The sequence below is a fragment of the Talaromyces proteolyticus genome, assembly GCF_021365285.1.
Source record: "Talaromyces proteolyticus strain PMI_201 chromosome Unknown BGW36scaffold_4, whole genome shotgun sequence".
In the NCBI taxonomy this organism is placed as follows: domain Eukaryota; kingdom Fungi; phylum Ascomycota; class Eurotiomycetes; order Eurotiales; family Trichocomaceae; genus Talaromyces; species Talaromyces proteolyticus.
The window spans coordinates 1589518-1616765 of record NW_025764280.1 but is presented as its reverse complement, the minus strand read 5'-3'; the positions used below and the strand labels follow the sequence as shown (position 1 = coordinate 1616765).

The following is a 27248-nucleotide window of genomic DNA, read 5'->3' as shown; positions in this document are numbered from 1 at the left end:
ACCTGCCTCTCTTTGTGGGCCTTCATTGGCTGTTTCTGGGCATTGTGCGATGTTGGAGGCCATGCTTCAGGGCAAAGGCTAAACGAGTATGGCTTTCTTCCAAGGGGTACGTTCTTCTTTTCTGTTTAAGTTATTTGCGTGGTTAGGTACCCAATTTGGGCGTCGGGCGTTGGGAGGTTAGCACCCTGGAAAATATCGGTTTGCGGAAGAGAAATAGAGGATAATTAGATCTAATCATCTTCAACAGAACGAAAAACAGGCGTTTAGAAGTCCGCTTGCAGGCATTCAATGCGAGAATTGCAGCCACATCCAACCTCTGATCGAGCGAGTGGCGCTTGGAATCCAACAGATTGAAGCCGTCATTCGTCGGGGTGTGACTGGAACTCAGCACAGTTGGTCGCCAGATGAGGTGTGAAATCCCCGCGTATCTCTGTCATGATGATTATAGAAGAACAGGATTAAGGGCAGTCATCCCTGTTAGGCTGGAGGCGTGGTTTCACCGCATGATTTCAAAGAGCTCCATCCACGAGCGCAGCTAGAATGGAGCCTTGTTACCATAGACCAAATTATACACAATCTTGGCCACCTCTCTTCATTTCCTGAACCCCAATTACTCGGATTGCGACTACAGGGTCAACCGGGTTCAGACCACAGCACCCCTTACTCCAGCGGACCGTCGCGAACGAATACACCTCGTGCCGAATGGCGGCAAAGTGTCCGTGGTCAACCCTTGAGCTCGGAAGCTGTGCACAATCTTGGTGATACAGGTAAGAATACGACACCGATGATGTTCAATCGACATGGCTACCAAGTCGTCCTTTTTCTCTATCCAGCTTACATTGTCACCAACAACGAATCTAGGAGCCCTTCGGTCGAAAATATCGAATATTGAGGCGCCACAACCGCTGAATCGCACGCTTCCATCCCTACCTTCCTTAGCTTCCTCCCTCGCAACGAAAGACTCTCACCCCGGGTCACCACAAATTCTTCAGACCCCAGATCCCGCGACTAATAACGTGCAAGTACAGTATCTTCGCCGCGAAGTCAGTGCCAAGAACGTTGCATTACAGGCCCTTCAACGCGACTACGACAACCTCCTCGCCAATGCGAGCTTTCAACAAACCCATCATCCGGCCAGCACCACCGGTGCCGATGCTCCCAGCTCGTGGGCTGAAGAGAGGATAAACCTCCAGTACCAGGTGGGAGACTTACAGGCCCAAGTGAACGATCTGATCAAGACGCGCGAGGAGGCGCAAAAGGAGTCGATTGCAAGTCGCAACCAATACCTGCAAATCATGTCCATGTCCTCTCAACTCCAAACTCAAACCGCAGCCGACGTGAAACGATGGCAGGCGGAAAAGGAAGAGTGGGAGAAACAACGCCTGAACCTGCTACGCACAATCCAACGGCTTGAACGGCAGGTTCGAAGGACTGGGACAGGCGCCGACGAGGATGAACAGCACGTAGACGACGGGTCGGTGAATCATCTTCTGCGTGGTGATATTGAAAAACTCGAGCAGAGCTGTCGCTTTCTCGAGAACCGCATGCGAGAATTAGACCAGGAAACTGCCCAATTAGATGGGGCTTTGCGGACGGCATTGCATATTTCTACCTCACTCCGGGAAAAGCTAGACCAGGCGCGATCTGAGTCGCGGGCATAAGCCATTAATACTTATAACGGCCATAAATAATGATTCATGATACGTGCAAGCAGTTGCGGTCCTCTATGATCCTGTTATAACGTGATAATATAATAAGATCTATTGGCTCGTCGCCTTGCCTCACTAGCTGTCACAAGCACGAACAGTACATACAATACGACTCCATTTCCGACGCCGATTTAGATTCATCACAAACGAGAGGCTGCCTGACGGGCCAATAATGTCCTGCTGCACTGTCACTTTAATTGCAGATATAACTAATACATTACCATTATAACGATTATCTGCGTGTCAAGACTCAAGACAACCGTCAAGTCACATCGGTGAACTGTTGCTCCTACTAGTCTCTTGTAGGCAAGTCGTGGGCTCTAGCGGGTTTAGCCTCTATATGCACTGCACGCGGACCAGTGGTCGTCTGGGCGTAAGTTCCCATGGAACTAGTAGAAAGCCACGAGACGACGCCTGAGAATGCGCGTTGATCCGTCCAGCGTGCTCAAGCCTCCGGCGCACCATCAAATCGAACCAGTAGCCTATCAGATAGGTAATAATGGCTTGCCTATGGGAATCCTGTCTATGCGCGAGAGTCGGCACCGGCGGTGGTGCCGGCACAACGGTCCTGGTAGGATCCTCAGCCGGAGTGGGTTTGGTGGGGGGCTGATTTATCTTATTGACGGCGTAGTCAACTGTTAATCTGATGTCACCACGGTTCGCGCCGTGTCAGGTTTGGATAATAATGCTCTCATCGTCTGATTTGCAGCCGCGGTGGAGAGGCGGGAGCGTGGTCGAATTTCCTGATTGTGTGTCGGGCACAAGTTGGACAAGAGGCGAGCTGTGGTCGAGATCTCGATCGCTAGCAGGCTGCTGGAAGCTGGAACCTGTTCAGGCTGCTCGCAAGCAAGTTTCACGGCGAGAACGGGAATAATTCGGCAGCAGATCCAACCCCAAAGGTCACTAGGCGACGTTCTAGCCTTCTAGCCGAGTGGACCGTCTGATGTCATTTGTTAGGCTCGTCCGGTACAGGACAATCAAGTCACTTACAGGTTCCTACTGCCATCGACTAAAAAGAGAGAAGAGAAGTAACTAGTATACTAGTACCAGTCTGGGCGATGTGAAGTGGAAGTCGCAGGAGAAAGCCGTCCCAGTACTCCTTCCTTTTTGCGATAGCACGTGATGCATCCCGCCCGCCTCTGCCATGCTTGATTACTACTACTATTACTATTACCGTTGCTTTTACCTCACTATACTCTTCCACTAACTAACTACGACTCTCGACTAGCAGCTGCACACCATCCTCTGCCTCGTGTTTGCTGTCTAGCGTGAGGAACCGGAGTCCGACAGCCGGCATTAATTAATCCTCCTGTCGATTAATTCTATTGGTAACTAGCCATCAACCGCGACGACAAACAGTGGAACGCTCATTACTACTCCAACCCCCAGGTGCTACTGTTCCTTCTTATTCTCTTTTTGCGACAAAGCGCCTGTTCGTCGATGGCTCCGACGACGCTTGCCTGGTCGACAAGAAGAATAATGGGCGGCGGCGTTTAACAAGAGCAAATAAAATTAAGGATGGTTCTTCGACACTTGCTGTGCCGAGCTGCTTAGAAACTATACCATTTCTGTCCACTACCCCAGAGCGCCGGCGCCGGATATATGATGCCGTCGTTGTATGATCGCATTTTGCAGAGGGAGCTGGGGCATGGCTCCCAGAGGGCCAGTCTTAAGGGCATTTACAGTGCCGCGGAGTGGATGGATGATTTGGACATTGTCAACGAGCTGGGTGGACACACTGGCTGTGTAAATGCTCTAAGGTGCGTGATTGGAAGTTCTGTTGGAGATTTCAAACGAAGGGGGAAAAAAAAAAAGCCTTGCGTTGCAATACCAGCATCAACCAGACCCAATCTCCATCTAATATGGCCCATTGAATTATACTGACAGTTCACAGTTGGTCACGATCAGGGCGCTTGCTAGCATCCGGTTCTGATGATACATACTTGAACATTTATTCCTACCAGCCTGAATCATCGACGTCTCCCTTTTCGCTGAGCACGTCCATATTCACCGGGCACAAAGCCAATATCTTCTCCGTCAAGTTTATGCCCCACTCAAATGACCGGACCCTCATCACTTGTGCAGGAGATTCTGAGGTTCGCATTTTCGATGTCGAATATTCTCTACAGAATCAGAACGGCACTTCTGCTGCAACGAATGGAGCTGCGTCGCTCAGAACTAGACGCCTGACTGACTTTTTCACTGGAGTCCGCTATCTGACAACCCACAACACCAATACCCGTGTCTATCGTTCTCATGCAGACCGTGTCAAGAGAATCGTAACCGAGTCATCTCCTTATCTATTTCTAACGTGCTCAGAGGACGGTGAAGTGCGCCAATGGGATTTGCGTCAGCCATCTTCAGCTTATCCGGCGCCTCAGGGTGGCCAGGGTTTTATGGCCTATCGACCTGGTATCCATCATAATGATACCAATGTCCCGCCCCCTTTGATATCATATAAACGATACCATCTCGACTTGAATACCATATCTTGTTCTGCAAGCCAGCCACACTACATTGCATTAGGAGGCGCACATCTGCATTGTTTCCTTCATGATCGTCGCATGGTGGGGCGCGATCTACTTGCTGAGAAGGGCCAATCAGGTGATTTTTCTCCCATAGAAAACAGCCACGGCGACGAAGCTATGAGCAGCGCAACAAGATGTGTCCGAAGATTCGCTCCACGTGGACAGAGAAAAATGAAAGCCCAAGATAATGGCCATATTACGGCGTGTAAAATCAGTGACGCTCGTCCGAACGAAATCGTAGTAAGCTGGTCCGGTGACCACATCTATAGTTTTGACCTGGTCCGCAGTCCCGATGCCCGGGAAACTGAAACGAAAGATGCCACGTACATAAGGTCTAGAACGAGGAAACGTAAGCGTGGGAATATCCCCTCCTCGACTTCTCTCAACAGCCCAAATAGACACCAGTCTCGCAGGAGATCTGAGGACCTCGGTGTGGACGACCCAGAAGTATCCATTCATATCCGTTACGGCAATGGAGATTCCGAAAACATTCCTATTTCAATGGGCAACGAATCATTTTCTAATGCCCCAGAGGAAGCCATTGAACGAGCACGCACTTCTGTCCTCAACGAAGCTCAAAAACTTAGCCATGAAATCGCCAAGGGGCTGGTTAAATTACGAAAAGCGCTATTTTCTATTGAGGGATCAATTCGTGAAACCACCCAATCAGAGCGGCATTACGATATAGCGTCGTATGAACCTTCCTTTACTTCGGCACTGGGGCACGCTTGCGACTGTCTCGTTCCGATGGATAAGATTCAAAGATCGTGGAGATATCCCATGAACCCTACGACGGATGATGTCATTCTACAACAGACTCTTAGACGAAATCGGGAGTCGACTCGAAGATTCGTTCAAGCATCAGGAACTTTGGCTACTTTCTTGGGAGGCCAAATTGAGGGTTATGGTGATGAACCTGAAAATGTACAGACAGACTTGTTTTCAACCATCGTTCCTGCGCCATCGGAGGATGGAATGATTGACACAGAGTCTCAGTTTGGTTATGATTTTCTCAAAGCCGTCCTTCTTTGGCTTGGCGGAGGCCGCGATGCTCTTGTGGAAGGATTCAAATTGGGCAACAACTCGCCGCGAAATCGAAAGCGATTCCCGATCCCTGAGCATGGAGATGACCGCTCAATCGAGGATCATCTCATCCCTTACCTTCAAGATCTAGCTGGATCTTCTCCTATTGTGGACGTTGATGCTTCTCGGTTTGAGCATGATGAAGCACGTATCCTATTCCTGACACAACAGGACGCTGTCACTGCTTTTGAAAAAGCGGTCCAGCTATCTTTAGAAGATTTAGATGGTGCAGCTGCTTGGGACGAAGAGAATGAATTTTCGGAACGTGTTGTACGTGCTTTGAATGGAAATGCTGCCAAGAAGTTTTGGGGTCTTCGGGTTGGCCGAGGCTTGCTCATGAGTGTAGGTGAAGGCATCAACTTCGAATTTGTCAACCGTGCATTTGGCGGTTTGAGAGCGGTTGTAGAAGAGGACGACGATGAGGATGACCAACGCGAGCGTATGCAAGAGGATATTGATCCGGAAGAGGACGAGGATGTGGTCGAGGAAGTCCGTCTAGTCTCCAACCGACGGAGGGCAAATCTAGACGGCTCCGAAACGGCGAACGCAATGTTTTTCGACGGACATTCGAATATCTCCTTACATGGGATTGAAGATATTGAAATGGATGGCAACAACTCTAGCGAGAGTGATAACGATGACGACGATCACGATAGTGAAGAAAATGATGACGATGATGAAGAGGGTGAGGAAGATGAATACTTTTTCAGACGCGGTAGCTTTCCAACCAGCCGATTTCGAGAAGGCGTCAATATTAACGTTCCATGCGGCACCCATGAAAATATTTACCGTGGACATTGCAACATCAAGACTGTAAAGGATATCAATTATTATGGAATGGATGATGAGTATGTGGTCAGTGGGAGTGATTCAGGGCATGTTTTCATCTGGGACCGGAAAACTGCCAAATTGGTCAATATTCTTGAGGGTGACAGTGAAGTTGTCAACGTTGTACAAGGTTCGTCTTGTCTCCTTCAGGTCTAATGGTGCAAGAGCTAACTGTCCAGGTCACCCCTATGAACCGACCCTCGCTGTATCCGGAATAGACAACACCATCAAAATCTTCTCACCTGACAGACGTTTGCAGTCTGATGCACGCTACGGTATCAACATTTTGAACCCGGACAACCCAGCTAATATGTTCGGAAGTCGCCCACGTAATAGTGCAGGTGGCTCGCAGGTTTTTGGCTTGCGTAGCTGCAAGAGATTAAAAGATAGTTACCAAATAATGAGCCAGAATGATGTAGATCGACAGGGCGGCATGAGTGATGCTTACATAACGGTAAGTGTAGTCAATCTAGTTGATATTTTATCTATACTAAACATTCGAACAGAGAAGCATGTTGACTCGCCTCGCTCAATCGCTACGACAACGACATACGACGGGAGGCACAAATCCCCCCGTGGACACCGGCGAAGGTACTACTATAGTGCTCGACGAAAACTGCACTGTGAGTTAAACGTCATCTGAACAAGAACATTGACTAATATAGCTCGAATAGATTATGTGAGCTCAGTCCTACCGATCTGAATCAAGCCACTCGGTTTTTGGTTGTTATGGCCGGCAACGCTGGAATCTGTCCTATATTATCAGGATAATTAATTATTTGCATTGATCTAACTGATCCTACTAAACAAAGCATGGCATGCGTGAATAACGGATTTATTGTGGACTTCTACCGAGGCAGGCTGGAAACTAGGATTAACATATTTGGGAAAGTGATAGTATCAAATTGCAAAACGTGCATATATAATTTATTTTGAGTGAGCGAAGGAGCACCTAGTTTCAATATCTATAGAGAATAATACCTGGTCTCCTTCAATGTTCCTTTGGGGAATATGTGCTTCCTATTAGGTTGCTGTACAGCTCTATATTGAGAAATTCCAACCAATCACAAGCTCTCTTTCATTTGATATAGAAAATTTCTCCGCAACCCCTCCATGGCACTTCCACTCAACATCCACATTAATTCCCTATCTATCTATATATTCACCTCAATTATGAATTGAGAATAAAGTCATGGCTTCGCAGGTCAACCCCCGATATACAGAGTTAGTCGATTCTGTCCGCGAAAAGTCGCATTCGATATACAATAATTCTGACCCCCACAACCCTCATGTATATCTGGATCGAGGGAAGGTTTATGCGCAGTTAGGTTTTTACGACCTCGCTGCTGCAGATGCATATCGCGCTTTGACGCTTTTGGAAGGCGTTGTTGACCCTGATTGCGCTGAGTATGTTGCGCGACGCAGGTTATCATCGTCCCGACAGAGCAAGCGGGAGACTGCAGATGGTCTTGAACCTAATGATAATGATGAAGATGTGGATGATGATGATGATGACCTTGTCGATATTTCGCGCAACGAGTATGATGAGACTATTGCAGATGTCTATTTCCTGCTCGTGCAGAGTCTTACTCGCTGTGGGTGTCTGCGTGATGCACACGATTTCCTGACTAGGGCGGTGGAGCATCTTCAATCCTTGGACAAAGAGACATCTTCACAACGATACGATCAAGTTATTTCACGACTCGACGGAGAAGTTGTCAATGAAATAAAGCAGCACCAAAGAAAAGCGGTGGGAAAAGACAAGGAAGAGAAAGACTTAGACCCGGCCTCCCTTCCTGGACAGGGTTATGCCCGCCGAATCCTCTACCCATGGAACCAGCATGAGCCAGATCGTAACGCCCCTGAGACACTTTCACTGCTCAACAAGCGATTAGAGAGCGTAGCCCCTGACTGCGAAGTTAGAGCCGTCTCTCTGCCTGTCCTCCACGAGCCAAAGAACTCTGCCCAAGAAGAAAACAACGAAAGAGCAAACGAAACGTCAATAATCCAACTCGGTCTCTTCGCAAAACGGGATCTGTTACCAGGAGAAACCATCCTACGCGAATCATCGCTCCTGACCGCAACAAACAGACTACACGACGATCTATGTGATGCCTGCAACGGGCCACTGCCGGAGCTGCAGACTGGTTCGGAAAGTGCTGAACAGGCTGCAGTCGCGTGCCAGGAATGCGACGATACTATATTCTGCAGCCAGGCCTGCCACGATCAGGCGCAGGCTGTTTACCATTCTGCTATCTGTGGCCAGGAAGGTCTGCAGTCGCTTGGCAAGGATGTGGCCGATCCGAAGGATAAGGCGGATTACCTGTACTTCCTGCTCCTCGGTCGAGCACTCGCCATGGCTGCCACACAGGATCTACATCCGTTGGATTTACCAGAGGTGAAGTATATATGGGGTGATTTCCATGAGTATAACCCCGACGACAGCAACGAGCAGGCAAAAGACCCTTCTGTCTCATCATCATCATCATCGCTCCCGTTCTCCTTCCAACTCAATATCCTCCAGCCTATGCGCTTCGTTGAGGAAATGGGGCTTGATCCATTTACTACACTGGACAGATACGACACGTGGATTTTGAACACGCTATATGCGAAGTTCAGAGGCACCGCGTCTGGGCGTTTGTCAACGTGGGATGGGGGACCGGAGGTGTGTGCTGTGCATCCGTTGTGGTGCTTGGCGAATCATTCCTGTGATCCGAATGTGCGTTGGGAATGGGGTGGGGAGATTACGTTTATGGTTCGGAGGGATGAGGAGAAGGCTGTTTGGAGGAGGACGAGAAACCACAGTAGTGATGATGGTGATGATGATGGGACGAGGCACCCCTCTCCGGCCATTATTCGTAAAGATGAAGAGATTTTGAATCACTATTGTGATATTGCGCTGGATGTTAGGCAGAGGAGGGAATGGGCTCAGGGTGCGCTAGGAGGACTGTGTCAGTGTGCAAGATGTAAATGGGAGGCGTCTTGATTGGGCATGTAGACAGATACCCAGAAGGTAAAAAATGATCTATCATCGATAATAGATGTCTATAATTGGCATCAACATAAAGTCGTTAAATAAAATATCAGCCTCATTGCACGCACAGGCTAGCTCGGCAGGACAATAAGGTATAAGATACAATAAAAATGAATCAATAATATACAACTGAGCATGGCGCTTGCAAGGATGAATGCGGTCAATGCATTTATTTGGCGTGATCAACGAGGTCGCCGTAAAGATCATCAGGGATTTTCTGTATGAAGGACACTGTAAGGCTGATGATTTTGTCTGCTTCGAGAGGCGGGAACGAGCGCAACAGTTTATTCGGACTAGAAATAATTAGAAAAATTCTTAATGGAAGAAATATATTGGTGGTCGTACCTATCACTTTGCATGATGGCATCTCGCATGCAATTGAGTTGTGCCACGATGCAGAGAATGTTTAGATGTGGACCGTACGCAAATAGGAAATCCCATAGATGAAGAACTTCCGGTAGAGGCGGAGTGCAGGCGCACAGGGTAAGGACAGATGGAAATGCATACAATTCGGCTTGCATTCCCTTTGAAAATAGATAGCTGGCAAGCTTGGGGTCGACGATTTCTAGACAACGATCAACCAATCGCAGACCCTTGTGCACCCCGTCCATTGCACCTCGAACATAACCGGGGCATTCTTTGGTCACAAAGTAATGAAAGAGAGTAAAGGCTTCTACTTCACTGCGAGCTGCGTAGAGAAAGGGGGCGCAAAGGACGTTCATGCCCTGGACATAGATAGCCCCTTTGCCTATTGCACCACTCATTTCCCTCCCTGGATCTCCCTCGGGTTCTTCGGCGATGGTTGGTGGACTGTCGATGGCAAGTTCCAGTAACTCTTTCCTTCTTGAAGACGGTCGCGAGCGTGGTTTGGCATTCTGCGTGTCGTGTAGCTTCCATGCAACCGCATTCAGCAATCGTATCAGACTTGCCTCGGTGACCCGCCGTTTAAATAGAGGATCCGTGGCTAGTGTCCGAAAAGTATCATTTCTGATTTTTGTATATACTGGAGATCGCCCTCGATGCACGAGATTGAGGTATTCGTCTGTTGGTAATGGAGGAATGGCAAAAAGCACCAACCACAGATATATTCGATGGGTAGACTAGATCGGAGATCATCAGCAGTTATCCAGAATTTGGGCGCTTCTAAGAATCCATACCATGCCATCAGAATCAGCATCCACTTTATTTGACAACACCATCAACCTCAGTTCCTGCAGTGTTTCGAGAAGCTTGCCATCTGCCGGCCCATCACGCAGGAATGTTTCGAGGCCCGATCGCTTCAAGAAATACCCCGAAGAGCCGGTCTTCCTGGCCGGTCGCCTTGCCTTTGGAGGTGCTGTCACCAATGGAGTTGCCAAGCTGGAGCCAGTATCGCTATTCGATCTGGCTCGCTGACGGCTATGATGTCGCCCAGCCGAATCGAGCTGAGCATCGGATGGTGTGTCGTGTGGAGCGGCATTGGCAAGTGCACCGCGCTGGCGGGCGGGGACTCCCTGTGTCGCCGGAGGCTGCCCGAAAGTTGAAAATGAGGTCGACGTCAGAGTCTGATGCGATTGGAATTTGCGAAGTTTTCTGGGCGACTGCGGCGAGGCTGGGGGCGGTGCGAATGTCGAGAGGCTGGTGTTCACAATCGAGGGGCGTGAAGAAGTCATGATGCCAACAACAGCGTCTGACTGTATGCGATTTGTGTGTGTGGCCGTGACTATGTGGGAAAGGGTTGATTGATCATGATCGGATTTCCAGGTGAAAATCAATCGGAGCTTTCTTTGGGGGAAGACAATGCGGGGTGCACGCGAGCTGATCCGCTATGGAAAAAGACGCGTTAATTAATCCGTGAGGCTGGGCGGTGATACTTCCGTCACCAATGACAGCCGCCATCTAGTTCTCTTCTATATCTATAATTCTATTATTTTCAACGGTCTACAATATATCTAGAGATTGGAGTTTCAATTATTCCAAACGTTGAGGCTAAAAAATTGGAAATAGATACATTATACTACACCAACACCTGAAATTATCCCAAACTCCAAACCCATCCCGTCATGCACCTCGCTTCTCTCAGCGTCTTTCTAGGCTTGAGGGGTTTCTACCCTGTTTCCAGACCCAGCACCACTTTCTGAGCCACCCATGACGCTGCCAACAAATTCTGGGTATTGAAAGACTTCGCCTCGCTTGATTCCACCCAACCCCGCAGACTTGCCTCGACCAGCGAAGGCTCTCCTCCCTGTAAACCCACTGAGCACCTCATCCACTTCTCTTTCACTGAGAGGGTTTTCTCCGGCCTCTGGGCTGGTGTGCAAAAGAGCGTCGCGTAGTTCCGCAATGTCCACTTGCCCGCTATCGTCATCATCAAAGGCAGAAAACGCATTCAGAAGCTCTTTTCGAGAAGATAGCGGCGCCATCAATGTGGAAAGAGTGTTAAGAAATGTTGGCAGGTTCATTGTCTGTCCCGCTCCGGGAGGGAAATATTGCGCAGTCGCCGAAGATGAAGGGTCCTGGCCTGTTCCATCAACCAGCATTAGTAAGAGACACCTTAAGCAATGCTAGCAGATTAGTAAAGCATACCCAAGTTTGAGAGAACATCAGCCACATCATCGCGATTGACATTGCCGTCGTTGTCCCGGTCAAGTACCTGAAACGCCTCCCTCATATCCCTTAGTTGCGCCGGGGGGAGTTTGGACAAAGTGTCAGTATCGGCTGAAATTGGGCGTGACAATTGGGAGGCTTTCAACGACGAGAAACTCCCTCGCCCGCTGCCGTTCTTCGTAGGCGATGACGGTGATTCACGGAATCGTGGAGATTTGGGGGTCAACGCTGGCTGGTCATCTTCGGTCACTGCCTCCTCACTGTCGCCTACGGTGTAGGACTGGTTGAGCTTGCTTGGCGATTGGGCGGGCGTATGGCCTCTGCCTGGAGAGCTGGTTGGTGTGTTTGTGCGGATGGCGGTCGTCGGCGAACCTGGTGATGATGGCCGCCGGAAGGGAGAGGCTCGAGGTGAATTGAAGGACAGAGGAGATGGTTTGTACGGTGCGTTCGAGTTCATCTTTGTTGTGTGAGTATGCAGTCACCTTTCACGTAAGCTTGGATATCATCCCACAATGGTTGCTATGTGTCTGCCAGTATGGTTAGCAGTTTGCGGGCGCGTCAAGCGGCGAGACGGGACAAGCACGTACACATTCACTTTCTCATGAGGGGGGCATAGGAAGGCGGTGCGGATGTGATAGCCGTGAAGCAGCACAAGAACAGGTCTGGAGGGTGAATATGAAGTAGAGCATATGCAAGAGATAGATAGTTAATTAGTCAATAGGCGTAGGACGTAAACAAAGTGGTTGCCATGCGTGGGATCGGCGCTGATTGGCCAATGCAGGCGGGTGGGGCAGCTTTTAGGGTTAAGCCGAGACTCCACCTGGCAGGGGGGAAGAGCAAGCGCTTCCTGCCTCTTTGCCTCTTTTCCATGGCTCACGCTCTTCTCTCTCCCATACGTGACCGAATTTCAATTGCTTCCATGGCTGCCCATCATATGTGACCAGTCCTGGTGGCGCTTGGCCGAGCCTGGCTGTTGCTACGTACTATCGCTAAACATCTCCACCGGTCATCAGTTAATTCTACCTGTACGTCAACTGACGTCTCAACTTTTGCACCCTAGTGTCTCAACTTTCTGCACCCTAGTTGGCCCCCCTCATGGCCCTGATTTTATACCTCTACTGTCAACTGACAACAGTGCGCTGACATGCATATCTTTAACACAGACTGAAGCTGTGCAAGACCGAACCAGCAGATCCAGCAGAACTAGGAGCATGACTTTCTGATTGAACAGATTTTATACGAGTATTACATGCCATGGCGAATCCTCTTCCCGTTCGAACGCCGACTGGCGACTCTCAGACAGAGAAGTTTCCAAACCTAGCCTCTTTTCCATCATCCTCCCAGCTCAGCTCGAATGGGTTGCCTCGCCTTTCGCCGGCAGCCTCGTTCGTGAGACGCTCTCCAAGCAATGCAAAGCCCACTCGTCGTCGTCCATCAGTAGAGCATCCGGATGTTCTTAAAACTGGGAAATCACGGCGCTTCAAGTCCCAGTATCCACTAGACTCGCCCGAACGCCATGTTGAATATATTCTAGTAGCCTCCTTCCACATCGACCGCGGTCCGATTATGGAGCACCAGTACCCCGCTCCCATTAGTGGGGATGAGAGTATGCTTGCGGAGCTGATGCTTCCCGATCAAACTCACGTTCGGAGTCAAGATTGGACAATATTCTTCCTACACAAGGATACGGGCTCAGACGACGAAGATGATGAAGAAGGAGGCAAAAAATCAAAGAAAAGGCGAAAGAATAAAGGAAAGATGGACTCTTATGAAGGCCAAGGCCATGACCCCAATGAGCAGAATGATGGAGAAGAAGGCAGTGATTATGATACAGACGACGACGACGATGATGACGACGGAAGCGGCGAAGGCCCGCCTCTTATGTACGTGTTGAATTTGGTCAATACGAAGCAAGACAATACAGTTCGCCGGTTTGTCCCTTGAAGCATGATATTTCTGCCAGTGACTGACCAGAACTAGTGGCGCCGTTGTGAAAGCCATGGCCATCTGTACCCGCCATTCATTTCTTCATATATATAAAGTAAGTGATATTCTGGATGGAGTCTGAGATGCAGTGCTGACAGGCACTAGCCATTACTTTTGCTAGCCTTAGAAGAGTATTTCAAATCACCCTATCCGGAAACTCTTGCCAGTCTATATGACGCTGTGAATGCCATGGATCTTTCACTTTTACCCCGGTTCTCTTTACTGGAGCGAACTATCCTGCAGGCCAGTGATTCGAAAGACATGTTTATTGAGAAATTCGAGCGCATGATTGAGCAACGAATTGCAGATGACGAATCTGAGCGAATATCAGAGCCGTCTTCGCCCGATTCGTCGTCCAAGACACGTTACGCCCTCCCACGAGACACGCATGAGTACGAATCCAAGGTAGTCTATAACGAGATACCGATCCCCGTCAAGGTCCCAACCGTCATTTGGCCAGAGACGGTGGGAGACTTTTCACTGGTCAAATTGATTCAGATCTTTGCAGCTCCGCACTCGGCTACGCCTCAACCGTTTGCCCTTCATTCCCATCTCACCACTAATGGTGCATATACGCACCCGATCATTGTGTTGATCAATGCTTTGCTAACTCAGAAACGAGTGGTCTTCCTTGGACATAACCGCCCGTCCGGGGAAGTTGCGGAAGCGGTTCTTGCAGCGTGTGCTTTGGCGTCTGGGGGCATTCTTCGGGGCTTCACTCGCCATGCGTTCCCATACACAGATCTCACGAAGATTGATGATCTTCTTAAAGTGCCTGGGTTCGTCGCCGGGGTTACAAACCCGACCTTTGCCAATCATCCAGAATGGTGGGATTTACTTTGTGACCTCCCAACAGGTCGAATGAAGATCAGCAGCCGGATTGAGCAGGCACCAATCACAGAAGGATCGAGGTTCTTTGAACAGCAGAACGGTGGAAGCTCGTCTGGACAGGGAGGGGGGTCTGTTGACCCAACCGGTGATGTGGCTTTCATGAATGATATTCTTCAAAGCATCAGTCAGCGATATGGAGAGGGGGTGATTCGTGCCAAATGGCGGGCTTATATCCTCAAATTTACTAGAGTCGCCGCCGCGTTTGAGGAAAGCGTTTATGGTGCATCCGCTCTATACATTATGGGACCAGGAGAGGATGCCACTTACAGCCCGAGTGGCACGAAAGCAGACCCTACGGACCCGGCATCACTTCGCGGTCATGGCTACGTGTGGTCGGACGAGGCGAGCAAAATCCGAGAGCTGGCCGCGTCCGTTTCTCGAATTGAAGGCTGGCGTAATACCCGGTCTTATTATGGATTTATTCAAGATGTTGCGACGTCATACAATGCGATTGGTCCTGTTAAATCGATGGATCTACAGCACCACCATGACCGACTGCGTTCGTTGAAGCTTTCGTCTGAGGATGCGGGCATCATTTATCTTGCTTTATCGCACGCAATACGAGACTATGCTGGTATCTGCCAATTGCTCACGGTCACACCGGAGAGCCAGGCTGGGCTGTTCTACGTCAGCCTCGGACTGTTGCACCAGGATCCAGCCGTTCGGGAGGCTACTGCAGACCTCCTAGACCGCATCTCTAACCATGAAGCTGGGCGACATTTCTGGACTTCGGTCGGACGATTCACCAAACTTGCCTACATGCGCGTCCGACGAGATCGCGATGCGCTCGCCAGCCCAGCACTGTCTACGGCCAGCCAAGGAGATCCTTTCGGAGCTCCACTTCAGCAACAACAGAGCTTAGTGGGTATCGCAATGGGGGATACCAACGCCAATCGAAGGAGCTGAACAACACGCTAACTATAATTAGAGCTGATGCTGGTGCATTCTTCTGCTGTCTATTTTCATGCAACTGGAGCGTTTCTTTCTTCCCATACATACGTCATTTCTTGTTATCTTCTCTGACACACAGATTTGAGGAATATACCACCGAGCTCTCTTGCTTTCAACTATCTTCCGGATGTCTTAAATCACTGATGTAGTAGTAGTCAGTCACTGTGGTAGGCGGCTGGCATATGTAACCCTTGCCGATCAATTGATATCCAATGGAATAGAAAATAAGATATATGTTATTTGAATATACATATCAATTAATGCATACCGGGTTTCTATTTGTGCTGCATGATCCAGCCCGGCCGAAAGTCGGTAGTCGATAGAAAACGGTGGGACGTGGGCCGTTCAGGGGCTGATAGCTTGAGTATAGTGCGTGCACCGTACCCTGTTGTAAGGTATTATCTCTGTTCAGCATATTAGATAATAATCAATAAACATGACTATTAATATTATTGCCTGTGATAGAAAACCAGACTTGCAGCTGCCGTGGCGCTCCTTGGCCAGGCTGGTACGAACCTGGTATGAACTGTTTGGCCCAGTTTTACGTATACAGATACTGATCTTAGGTATCAATTCAACGCTAGTTTTCTTTAATTTTCTCCGTCTCACTAAGACAGCAAGGCTAACTCACTCAGGAGTCGGACCGTTGAACTCAAAAGGAGTGCTAATATTAAACAACAAGAATAATTAGAAAAAAATAGCTTACCTCCCATGCGACCGCTGTACTGGTTTCAGGTACGGGTGTACTGCCCACATGGCTGTGATTGTGATTGTGACTGCGATGGTGCACAGCATCCTGTTCCTGAACGAAGTCAAGCCCACTCGGGCCTATCTCTGAGATGATATCCTAGTCTCTTCCGGGCACGCGCGGCTTTTTAGCCCTGCAACCCTTGCTGCATCAGTGCATTCCCCTCGGAACGCAGAGCCTTTTCTAAGACTTTCTCGTTCTCGCCTTCTTTGTCCGCTCGCTGGTGGAGTGCCTTAAGCCCGGAGCAGCCTAGGCGACGCTCTTAGCAGCCTTTTAGTACTCGGTTAGTCGCAGAAAGCCGGATGTGCCTGGCCTAGACCGCGCGCCGCTGCATCCACGGACGTTTCCCCTCTCATGTTGTCACCGGGCTAAGCCAAGCCACCATGTTGGCTTCGTGTCGTATAAGAATGCCCCGGCACGTACCTGTGTCTGTGCCTGGCTCTGGCTTTGGCTTCAGCAACTGACCTGACCGGCGCGCGTGGTTGAGGAGACGACCCCGGGATTCCAGCAACAGTGAAAGCAAGCACAGCAAAGCAAGGATAAGGTCGCCGCCGACACACGCTGTTTCAATCCTCGCTTAGCTGCGTGCAGCCAAGATTCTCGACGCCCATCTTCGTCCCAGCATCGGATCATCGAGGCAATGAGAGTCCTTTCAGTCGGCAACGCACACAAAGGCCATCATCCATTACAACCACGACTCCAGCGCGTCGCTTTAGATGCTCTTTGATCGATCGATGGATGCGGTGCTTGGTTGACAAAGTCATGCCCAGCCGACAACCACTCTCATTATTACACTCGCTCACTCGTCTTTGACGACCCACACTCGTTAACGGCGATATTCCTCGCCTGCTGATTGCACATTCACTAATCTAATATACATCAAACGACCACCGCTCTGGTCCTTTGCGTTGTCCTTTTTATGCCGCCATGGCGCCTCTCGACATATTACCTACCCGGGTCAGAGGCGCGCTCGTCGGTGCCATATTGCATCTGACATTAATCTTATTCCTAATAAACAGTGGCTACGGTTCACCTATTCAGAATCCAGAGTCGATAGAATCTTCCGATCCGAGCAATGCAGATCAGTTCGATGCTGAGGCGGACCCGATCGTCGCTCGTGTGCCGATCACGCCCTCCGTGGAGGATGCCGGGATAGCAACACCATCATCAACATTATCCAGACGATCCAACTCGTTTCCCACAGCCTTTGACACTCTTGGGAACAATTTCACATCCTCCAGTTGCCCCAACTTCTTCGAAACCTTCCTCAACGATACCGCATATCAATCATGCCACGCGATTTCTCCTCTTCTTCAAAACTCGAATTCATTTTTCAAGATGATGAGCTCGGCGACCACTCTCGATGGCGTCCTTGGTACCTCATGCTCGGCCAATATTACCTCGTGCTCCACGTTTATGACCGGCCTAGCTTCCAAGCTCATCAACAACGACAACTGTGGTGCCGACTACCAGTTGGGAAATCCCACCGTCACACAGGCATACGACAGTTTGGTATCCTACCAACCCATTGCTACCGCTGCATGTCTCAAGGATCCATCGACCGAGGAGTTTTGCTTCACGGAAGCCGCCACAAATAGCTCCAACGTATCCAACTACTACCTCTACCTCCTCCCGCTGGGCAATTCCCTCCCAGGTGGCAGCCAACCAACCTGCAATAAATGCACGCAAGCAACGATGCAAGTATTCCAGGAGTCGGCGGTGCACAAGGGGAACCCTTTGGTCGACACATATATTCCTGCTGCTCAAATCATCAACGTCGACTGCGGGCCCTACTTCGTAAATGCGACCGTCAATGTAGGCAGCCAAGCATCCACCTCCTTGGCAAACTCCCAGCGAAGGAGTATCTCGTCATCGGCGGCTATTGCTTGCCTGGTTTCTTTCTCAGGAGTGCTTCTAGCATCATTATGAGCGTTCCCTATGCAATCTCATTCAACCTATAGATTGTTTCCTACTGCCTCAGCTCATGACATCCTGTCCTTTATGTCTACCTTTTTTATTTCTGGCATCATACAGAATTTTGTAACATTTTTGCTCACTGCTCTCAGCGATTTCGGCGTTTTCCTACCTTGCCTACAGTCTTCCAGACTCACGGCCATGCATGTATCATGGAATGACAGCAAGCGATGGCCGTATTTATGTTCGGTTTAAGGCCTCGTAATGTATATACTATATATATACTACCATAATATCGTATCTATTGTATTTTCGTATATATTGTATTCAACTATTTATATACAAATTATCGCATCAGTTAGTTAGCTGCTAGCGAATCAGGAGCTGCCGTGGTGTTCCACCTTCGGTACCCGCGGACTCCGGCCTGCTCCTGCCTGCTTCAGCCAGATCGTCTGACCCTTTTCGCTCGAAAAACATCCAACTCTGCTAGACATTATTTATTAATTAATTAATTAATTATTTTATCAATAGTACGAAATTGCCACTGTCATTGCAGCATGCAGCAAGACAGCGATGACGCCGGGAGGGAGGAGAATACCCCTACATGGCGCGCCGTGAGCACTTCCGATATCTCCTTGATATAGGCATCATCCATTGACTCTCTTCACAGTGCGACAATTGTCGCGGTAGAAAGGTAATTCCGACACAAGATAGTCTAGTAATTGACATAATACTCATCTCTCCAGATCAAATGCGACAAGAGATCGCCTTGCTCCAACTGCAGGGCTTCAGATATTGTCTGCCGCACAGCTAGCAGGCCTAAAGAACAACGCCAGCGGATCCTCATATCGGATCAATAGTATGCCGTCTCATATTCCACGTGAAACCAAATCTCTCAGCCAACTGACTATAATGCAGTGAAAAGAAAATCGAGGTCATCGAGAGCCGATTGGCCCGTATAGAAACCCTTCTAGAGAACCTAGCTTCGCTCTCTGCAGCAGTGGTGCCATCTAGACCCTCAGCAGCAGCAACGGCCTCCAATAGTCCATCACATTCGTCGAAAATAGAGACAGTTCCCCCACCACCTTCTTCCTCTTCTTCTACTACTTTCCAGTTAGCGCGAACGACCAGGCGTGATGCGAAACCTAAAGCTGCCTTTGAAGGCGATTCGTCGCTTAGAGCACATTCCATGCATGCCAGTCGGGTTATCGAGAGTGCTATGAACAACGACACGGGCTTCGGCAGCAACACCGAAATGCAGGATGCTCTTTTTGCACTTCGGAATTTGATTGAAAAGCAGCATTCTTTGTCGGCAAATCAGGACTATCGATTTCCTCATCAACAAGGTGATGCGTCCACGCTGGACCTGTCGTCTATTAAAATGCCGGCAATGGAGTCGGTTGTGTCTTTGTTGCGTATCTGCAAGGGTAATTCATGAACGAATGTGATAAATTATTATATGTTGACATTTTATAGAGACGCAAAATTTTCTGGATCTGCCGTTCATTGACTTCGAACAGTTTAATGAGTTATGCAGGAAGGTCTACTTTGCAACGGAGGACTATTCTATGGCCACGTTCACTCTGGTAAATGGCGGACTTTATCACCTCTTCAATGGGTTGGCTGGCCTACAAGTGCCGAATTTCCCTGAGGCTTCTGAAAATGCAGCGATTTGTAGAGCAAACCTTGAATATGCTCTTACACGCTTCAGTATCTTTACGGCGCCCACGAGCGAAAATCTCCAAGCGTTACTCATCGGTGTTAGTGATTCCATTCCATAAAATAATTTTTTTAATGTATCTAACTACCCGGACAGGCATCGTATGCGATAGACATATCGCAGCCTTCGTTATGCTGGGCACTGACGTCGACGGCGGCGCGACTATGTCAGACACTTGGATATCATAGATCCGTAGTGTCACCAGGAGACAACCCGCTAGATATGAAGCTGAAAACCCGAATGTTTTGGTTTACCTATATTCTCGACAAATGCCTATCCCTCCGGTTAGGCCACTCCTCGATTCTGCAAGATTTTGACATAACTCTCGCTCTACCAGAACCGTCAGATGATTCGAAACTGAGTATGTGGGATACCATGTACCAACACTGGGTAAAAATTGGCTATTTTCAGGGCCGCATATACGAAGAGCTATATTCTCCTCGCTCGCTCTCCGGACCTGCCAGTGATCGCACCCAGAGGGCGAAACAAATCGTTGGGGACATGCAGCTGTGGTATCAAGAGATTGCTCAGATCGACCCATCACGGGCATACAACCCAGTTTACTACGAAGCCGCCGCTTCGTCTTCTGAGATTATGTATTACGCTCTTTCGACACTCGCGTATAGAGTAGTGCCGCCGGGTCCCCTAGATCACTCGCCTATTTTCAGCAATGGATGCATTGAGACAGCTCGCGCCGCACTCAGGGCCCACCAACTCAACTCCGAGCGGTACAAAAATAGTAGCTACATCTGGCATGGATACATTTCATGGTTCGCGAATCTTTCCACAAATATACGAAATCTTGGGCTGACATTATTAATTTCAATAGGGTCCTCATCAATTGCCCCTTCACTCCTTTCATGGTGTTGTTCTGCCATGCCATCGCTACCGCGAATCTCGCAGACCTCCAATGTCTCGGCGACTTCGTAGCTTCTCTCCATTGCCCTGGCGAAGCAGTCGAAGCCGCCGAACGACTCCGACGTCTATGCCAGGTATTCCACCGCGTCGCCGATCTTTACATCAAAACCAAAATCAAGCAACAAGAAATCCACCATCCCCATCTACACCCTGATAACGCAGCAGCCGCTGCAGTAGCAACAAATCACCCTCAAGAGCAATTCGCACCTCCCAAATCACCCCACAGTAACGCCAACGATGACGCACTCCCCAATTTCTCCTCACTCGTCACGGATGACTTTGAACCATACCTCAGCGCTCTCGGCTTTCCGAACGCAGCCGGATTCTTGAATATCGGAGACCATAACAATAACAACCACCACAACGCCAATAATATCGCTGCGCCGGCAGCTGCAGAAGACTATAATGGGGTTAATGATACTATAGGGTCGTGGCTTGGCGGAGACTCGTTTTCCTTGGAGAACTGGTTTACAGGGAATGTCAACATTATGTCTCTTGTAGAAACGGATTTGTCAGGGATTAATCCGCCAGGGACATGATTTGAGCAATTATTAATTAGACATGTTTCGGGTGGTGCTTAGGGATAGACTGTATATGTTGTATAAAAGAATCAGGAATACCTCTGAATGGACCTACATAAAAGCGATGAGCTGCGCGACACGGTGCCGCTTTATGCGCAGCATCCTCAGGGATCGCTTACTGAGCAGCACCCCCAGGGCACGGGGCGCTCAATGATCTCGCTGAGCATGCCTTACCAGCCCCTATATACTGAATGGTCAGGGGGCGGATAACTGAGCGGCAACAGCTATCCTGGGGCTCAATGTTGTGTGCAATTTCCCGAAAACACCATGTCTACCCGGAGACAGGATGAAACGTCCCCATTAGACCCAAATTCCCGTCGATTTGTGTGGATCGATTCACCAATTTAGGACAATATGCCGGAAGCTAAAAGTTAATTAGATTGTACTAAATCAATCTGCAATGATCAACCCGCTCAGTTACCATCAGAGCGGATAATTTCCATAGAATCCCTATCGATCTAGGCTTACAGCGCCGACCACTACAAGCATTTTTTGAGAGAAATGGCCGAGATTTACCCGCAGCCTCTTAAGATGTTTCCGATGCCTTTCGATTTTATCCATATCTAGATGAGAATACGAGGATAGTGGAACCGGCCCCCGCTCCACGAGGTTTCATCTGGGAGCTTTGAATCTACTGTGCGGACAGGAACCAACATGTATATACTCCGGCTTCCATCAATATAAACCCTCGCACGCTCTCTCACCTTCAACTCGAAAAGCCCAAGCAGCCGGACTCTCGTTTTGATACTCCAACTTCTACGCTCTTTTATCGCTCTACGCTCTTTTTATTTTCGCATGCTACACACTATTACGATGAAGCTTTCTTATTCTCTCTTACTGCCAATTCTTACCCTGGGCAATGCCGTAACTGGATCCGTGATTGCTAGGCGAGAATTGTGCGGGCAATATGATTCCAAAGCTGCTGGACCGTACACCTTGTACACGAACCTCTGGGGCGAGAGTTCTGCTACATCTGGATGGCAGTGCTCTGCCGTTGACTACCAAAGCGGAAATGAAGTCTCATGGCACACTGTTTGGGACTGGGCAGGAACCTCGAATGGCGTAAAGAGCTACTCGAACATTGAGTTGAAATTCAATGAAAAGCAGTTTACTTCCATAGAAAACATCCCAACAACCTGGGTCTGGAGGTAGGAGCCATATTTATTCTAGTTTCGGTTATCGAGATCTTCACTGCCATAGAAACAACTAACGTGACCGTCGTTGAAACGCGTAGCTACACCGGTTCGAATATCGTCGCGGATGTCTCCTATGATATCTTTACTAGCGACTCTCCCAACGGAGCAGCGGCGTATGAGATTATGATCTGGCTCGGTGCGCTTGGCGGTGCTGGTCCCATCTCTAGTACTGGGAGCCCGATCGCAACAGTCAACATTGCTGGCGCTACATGGAAGCTTTACTACGGCATCAATACTACGTGGAAAGTCTTTAGCTTTGTCGCTGAAAGTGAACAGACGTCTTTCAATGCGGATCTTCTCGACTTTTTCAAATATCTGATTCAACATCAAGGCTACCCTTCTACTCAGTATGTTGGTACTATTGCAGCCGGAACTGAGCCCTTCGTTGGATCTGGACAGTTAACAACTACCGAGTATCTACTCTCGGTCAACTGAGCTGACGAAGATTCTTGGAGTGTTCTGCGACGGAATTCGGTGACTGGCACTTGCTCCAAGCTGATTCATTACGCGAACAATGTTATGTTTGGTTCTTTCTCGATTATGCCAATACAATACAGAGTTAGCTTTTAGGATGAGTTTGGGACTGGATGCTGGATAAATTACTGACCTGGCCCGATGTTTCACTTCAAAGAATATATTGCGTTTAATCATTTAATTGCCATTTAACAGTCACCGCTTTCGACGCTTGCTCTGTAAGTTAGGCGTTTAACTTTCGGTAGTGATTTCCAAACAGGGTTATTTAACATTTTATGGTAAATTTTGTACATCAAATTCGTTCCTAGATTGGCCCTCACCATTTCTTGTATTTGCTTTATACATTGTAGACCTAGAAAGGAGTTTATTTAAACCTTGATATTACTACTAGGCGGTTAACCAGAGCATGTTCAAATACTGGTCATCGTTTATGGTTAATTCACATACGCTAATCCCTTCAATCACACCAAAATATTCCTTGCTTCCTCGTACTTGACTCCGACGTTCAAATGTTGCAACAAGAGGCTGCATGATTACATACCCCGCGAATCGAAAACAATAACCATAACCATGATCCGAAGAACAAGTTATATTCAATCCCCTCAAGATGGAATTCCAGCAGCTAGTAAACTCAGTCCTACAAAGTAGCACCGCTCCGGCATGACAAGTTCGTGGTCGATGGAGAGCATACTTGGGCTGAGGTAATCTCCAATCCAGAATCTATACTATCAATTTTGATAGGGCCTCAGGTATTGATAGAATAAGTAATTCCTATCATCCTTTTGAATCTACATACCAGGTAGTTTCACGACAGCTTAATTTTACTAAGAAAATCATACAAGATATCATAATTCTTGGTAATTCTACTATCTTACCTAGAAATTAGACTTATATTCTATTTTTGCAAGCCCGCTTTCAGATTCGAATGCTACTGGGGAAGCTGTGACGCCCATATATTATATGGTAACAATCGCCATTGATCCAAAATATGGAATTCCTATCAGATAGAGACAAAGAACTAAGCGCCTTCTTCAGGCAGAACCACGCGGAGTGTCAGGCTTTTATCATGCCACTTCTTGTCACTCTTATTACCCTAGCTTTCCATGCCGAGTTACCTAAGCCAATCCAGGAATAACATACTCAACATCAACTCCAAGACGATCCTCCCCCGGATTTCGAACTGTACCCCTCAGTAGTTCCCGACCTCAGGCGCAACTGGTGTTCCAGCGGGGGAATCTACAGTCGGGTAATAGTCTTAAAGATGCAGGGGAGACAGTGGGAAATAACCGGCCCTTTAACCGATCGGTAATATAAACGTTAATGAGAAAGGTGCCGGTATAAGTGAAACATGAAACATGAACTCTAACAGTATTGGCTGGTAATCCGAATGAAATCGAGGATGAGGTCAAGTCGAAACCATTGTTGGATTAGGAGGTTGACTGACTGAACAGAAAGAAACAATCTCATGGGGCAGGTTGAAATACCGCATTTACACTAGTTGGCTCGGACACATGTTTAGAATCCGTCCGCTACGACCAGACGCTCTTCTTCGATAGATTCCACTAGGTACGAGATATCCGGAAAAATCAAACACGGGAGATTCCAGGATAAAACGAGAGTATAGGACCCAGTTGACGGTACTTGGTGTTAATGTTGACGCTTATGCTCTGTGGTCAAGTAGTCTGCCACTTACCTTCCTTCAAGCCTGCAACACGAGCGCCACAATCGCGACCTACAACTCTATAGAGCAGACATCAGAATGGAACTTACTCTTCAGCTAAGGCAGTGTGATGTTGGTCTTCCCCGCGTCTTCCCCGAGGGGTTGATATTAATCGCTGCTATTTACGGAGAATAGTCCCCCTAGTGCAGGATTTTTCACCTTGATTTGGAGACAGGCTTTAAATATCCTGTGGCGGCCATACAGATAAGCGTCTCAACGGATTCAACGTCACAACTGCGAGTCGTCGGGCGAACGGAATCCTGGGTTGATCAACATGACTACTAAATGCACGACGAACAGCTGCCATTTTATGCGTCCCCCTCTTTGTTTTTCGTGTCTGATAATTCCCGAACTCACCGGTGTTCTTGATGCGATATCTCCGAATTATGATGCCTCCTTCGATCGCCTATGGTGGGCTCCAGGTTAAATACCGACCTTCTCTCCCGAGTTTTCAATCTTGCAAAAACACCATTCACAGTTCCCCGGAGTAGAATTCACTCCAAGAGATTTTGCAACAGGCAGGCTCTTCAAGATGGCTAAATTTATATTCTCCGGTCTTTTGTTTACCCTTGGTTTATCTACTGCTGCCCCAGCACTAGCGCCAGGGACTGATAGGCTGCCAGCTGACACGAAGTACCTCATCACATTGTAAGTCATTGTTTTCGGGTTTGGGAAATCTCGATTCTCACTAAGATCATCATTGTTAGTGGTGACTCCTACTCGGCAACGGGTTTCAATATTTCTGGCAGCTATCCTTCCGCTGCAAATCCTCTGGGAAACCCAGCATTTCCGGGTCAGACGACAGATGGAGGCGTAAATTGGATCGGATTCTTGATATCCAAGTATAATACCTCGCTGACGTTGTCTTTCAACTTTGCTGTGGCTGGAGCGACCACAAACTCCAGCATTGTTGCTCCTGGGAGTCTTTCGATTCCCGACCTTGGTCAACAGGTGAATCTCTTTAGCAATAGCATTGCTTCTAAGCCGCCCTCCGCTCCTTGGAACAGCCATGATACCCTGGCAGGTATATGGATGGGAATTAACGACCTAGGAGGAACCTATGCGCTGTCTAATCTAGACAGTCTCCTCAACGAAATCATGACCAGTTACTTTGGCCAGTTGCAGATTCTGTACAACGCAGGGGTCCGAAATTTTATCTTGCTTGCTGTCCCTCGTGAGTTTATTTCCACGCATCCTTTTTGTTACTATTTGAAAGCTAACCTTTCACATTACAGCCATGCAGAGGACGCCCGTTTTTATCGACCGAGGGAGCGAAGCCGTTAGTCAGGACGCCGCTGCTATTGCAAAATACAACAGCCTACTCCAGACTCACCTTTCTAACTTCCTGTCGTCCCACGCTGACGCCAGAGCAAAATTCATAGACACACAACATCCTTTCGACCAGGCACTCGATAATCCAACCGCCTACGGTGCACCAAATGCAACTTGCGTCAATTGGGATGGATATTCATGCCTCTGGCGAGATCCCTATCACCCTGGGGTTGCGATCCAGGATCTTAACGCGCAGTATGTCAAATCAGAGCTTGAAGGCTGGTTCTTGCACAGACATCATTAGAGGCTTGTGTTGTAAATTCCAACTTTGGTCTAAACCAAAGCATAGTGTATCCCTGACCACCTAGTGCAGTATTCTCGTCTTTGTGTACCGTTGACGCCGTGCGTCACAGATTATCCCCCAATCAAATAGTGTGAACCCAGATAGCATCATAACGAGTAAAGCTTCCTCCTCGTATCTTATCTGTGTTATTTTCAGCGAGCCTGCTCTCTTAACTCGCGCACTTCCAGCTTTGGGTGCCGTTGATTTGTTGACGTCTTCATGGTTAACCCACCCACCATCAGAGGCGCTAGAACAGAGCTTAAGTACCTGCGGTTTCAAATTAAGAGAAGCTTCCTAAGGATATCTTTGATCCGAATCGAGAAGTAAGTTTGGTTCATTATCTCAAAGTGTCCAGCTTGGCACGTTTTTCTTTTTCTTAAAAACTAGTCCAAGTACCATGCAGATATTGGGATGAACTGGGTTTCAACTTTCCATGTCCTATTCATTTTGCGGAGGATGGGCTTCGCATTCACGCAGCAGAGAGGGAGGGATGGAATGATGTCCGGCATTCTGGGAATCTGTTGCAGTTATTATTTCTCAGGATGGATGGACGCCTAGCCATCTTTATAAATAATGCTGTTGCGCTTTTTAGAGAGTTGCGAGAAACAGGCCTAAAATCTATGATGGATAAGGTGAGAGGATTTCAAAAGACAGATACAGAGGGTTGAAAGCCATGATGCAAGTAAACTTGAAGGTAGATGGGCAGATCGGAATTATTCGTACTCTGATGCGAACGACGTGGAGGTTCCTGCTTTGGCCAGAGGCG

General features: G+C 48.5%; 10 protein-coding genes across 10 annotated transcripts; 8 read left to right on the top strand and 2 right to left on the bottom strand.

Annotated features, from left to right (window-relative positions):
• Nucleotides 1-413: 413 nt before the first annotated feature.
• Nucleotides 414-2008, top strand: BGW36DRAFT_133948 (uncharacterized protein). Its single transcript, XM_046209377.1, has one exon. It carries the CDS (start codon nucleotides 801-803, stop codon nucleotides 1659-1661), a length of 861 nt encoding a protein of 286 aa, XP_046074369.1. The 5' UTR covers nucleotides 414-800; the 3' UTR covers nucleotides 1662-2008.
• A 1438-nt stretch (nucleotides 2009-3446) lies between these two features.
• Nucleotides 3447-7219, top strand: BGW36DRAFT_374661 (uncharacterized protein). Its single transcript, XM_046215695.1, has 4 exons — nucleotides 3447-6278; nucleotides 6328-6602; nucleotides 6655-6771; nucleotides 6823-7219. Exons 1-4 carry the CDS (start codon nucleotides 3755-3757, stop codon nucleotides 6829-6831), a joined length of 2925 nt encoding a protein of 974 aa, XP_046074368.1. The 5' UTR covers nucleotides 3447-3754; the 3' UTR covers nucleotides 6832-7219.
• Nucleotides 7220-7340: 121 nt separating this feature from the next.
• Nucleotides 7341-9134, top strand: BGW36DRAFT_425474 (uncharacterized protein; the record flags this gene model as incomplete). Its single annotated transcript, XM_046220117.1, has 1 exon — nucleotides 7341-9134. The coding sequence occupies one exon, from the start codon at nucleotides 7341-7343 to the stop codon at nucleotides 9132-9134; it is 1794 nt and encodes a 597-aa protein (XP_046074367.1).
• Nucleotides 9135-9351: 217 nt separating this feature from the next.
• BGW36DRAFT_425473 (putative mitotic check point protein) lies at nucleotides 9352-10834 on the bottom strand (the record flags this gene model as incomplete). The annotated part of the gene is made up of 3 exons (XM_046220116.1): nucleotides 9352-9475; nucleotides 9528-10282; nucleotides 10340-10834. The coding sequence occupies 3 exons, from the start codon at nucleotides 10832-10834 to the stop codon at nucleotides 9352-9354; spliced, it is 1374 nt and encodes a 457-aa protein (XP_046074366.1).
• A 292-nt stretch (nucleotides 10835-11126) lies between these two features.
• BGW36DRAFT_459801 (putative calmodulin) lies at nucleotides 11127-12466 on the bottom strand. The gene is made up of 3 exons (XM_046222065.1): nucleotides 12356-12466; nucleotides 11748-12295; nucleotides 11127-11682 (listed from the first exon to the last, which is right to left on the bottom strand). Exons 2-3 carry the CDS (start codon nucleotides 12223-12225, stop codon nucleotides 11252-11254), a joined length of 909 nt encoding a protein of 302 aa, XP_046074365.1. The 5' UTR covers nucleotides 12226-12295; nucleotides 12356-12466; the 3' UTR covers nucleotides 11127-11251.
• A 556-nt stretch (nucleotides 12467-13022) lies between these two features.
• Nucleotides 13023-15746, top strand: BGW36DRAFT_447430 (docking domain of Afi1 for Arf3 in vesicle trafficking-domain-containing protein; the record flags this gene model as incomplete). The annotated part of the gene is made up of 3 exons (XM_046221722.1): nucleotides 13023-13699; nucleotides 13743-13809; nucleotides 13860-15746. The coding sequence occupies 3 exons, from the start codon at nucleotides 13023-13025 to the stop codon at nucleotides 15549-15551; spliced, it is 2436 nt and encodes an 811-aa protein (XP_046074364.1). The 3' UTR covers nucleotides 15552-15746.
• A 1525-nt stretch (nucleotides 15747-17271) lies between these two features.
• Nucleotides 17272-18273, top strand: BGW36DRAFT_293137 (uncharacterized protein; the record flags this gene model as incomplete). Its single annotated transcript, XM_046210969.1, has 1 exon — nucleotides 17272-18273. The coding sequence occupies one exon, from the start codon at nucleotides 17272-17274 to the stop codon at nucleotides 18271-18273; it is 1002 nt and encodes a 333-aa protein (XP_046074363.1).
• A 542-nt stretch (nucleotides 18274-18815) lies between these two features.
• On the top strand, nucleotides 18816-21435 carry BGW36DRAFT_291380 (fungal-specific transcription factor domain-containing protein; the record flags this gene model as incomplete). Its single annotated transcript, XM_046210835.1, has 6 exons — nucleotides 18816-18872; nucleotides 19005-19117; nucleotides 19177-19685; nucleotides 19735-20018; nucleotides 20075-20748; nucleotides 20808-21435. The coding sequence occupies 6 exons, from the start codon at nucleotides 18816-18818 to the stop codon at nucleotides 21433-21435; spliced, it is 2265 nt and encodes a 754-aa protein (XP_046074362.1).
• An 855-nt stretch (nucleotides 21436-22290) lies between these two features.
• Nucleotides 22291-23108, top strand: BGW36DRAFT_395710 (putative endoglucanase; the record flags this gene model as incomplete). The annotated part of the gene is made up of 2 exons (XM_046218076.1): nucleotides 22291-22625; nucleotides 22712-23108. 2 exons carry the CDS (start codon nucleotides 22291-22293, stop codon nucleotides 23106-23108), a joined length of 732 nt encoding a protein of 243 aa, XP_046074361.1.
• A 2485-nt stretch (nucleotides 23109-25593) lies between these two features.
• BGW36DRAFT_291920 (uncharacterized protein) lies at nucleotides 25594-26443 on the top strand (the record flags this gene model as incomplete). The annotated part of the gene is made up of 2 exons (XM_046210878.1): nucleotides 25594-26041; nucleotides 26103-26443. Coding segments are annotated over 2 exons (789 nt in total), but the record flags the coding sequence as incomplete, so codon positions are not given.
• Between the last annotated feature and the right edge of the window lie 805 nt (nucleotides 26444-27248).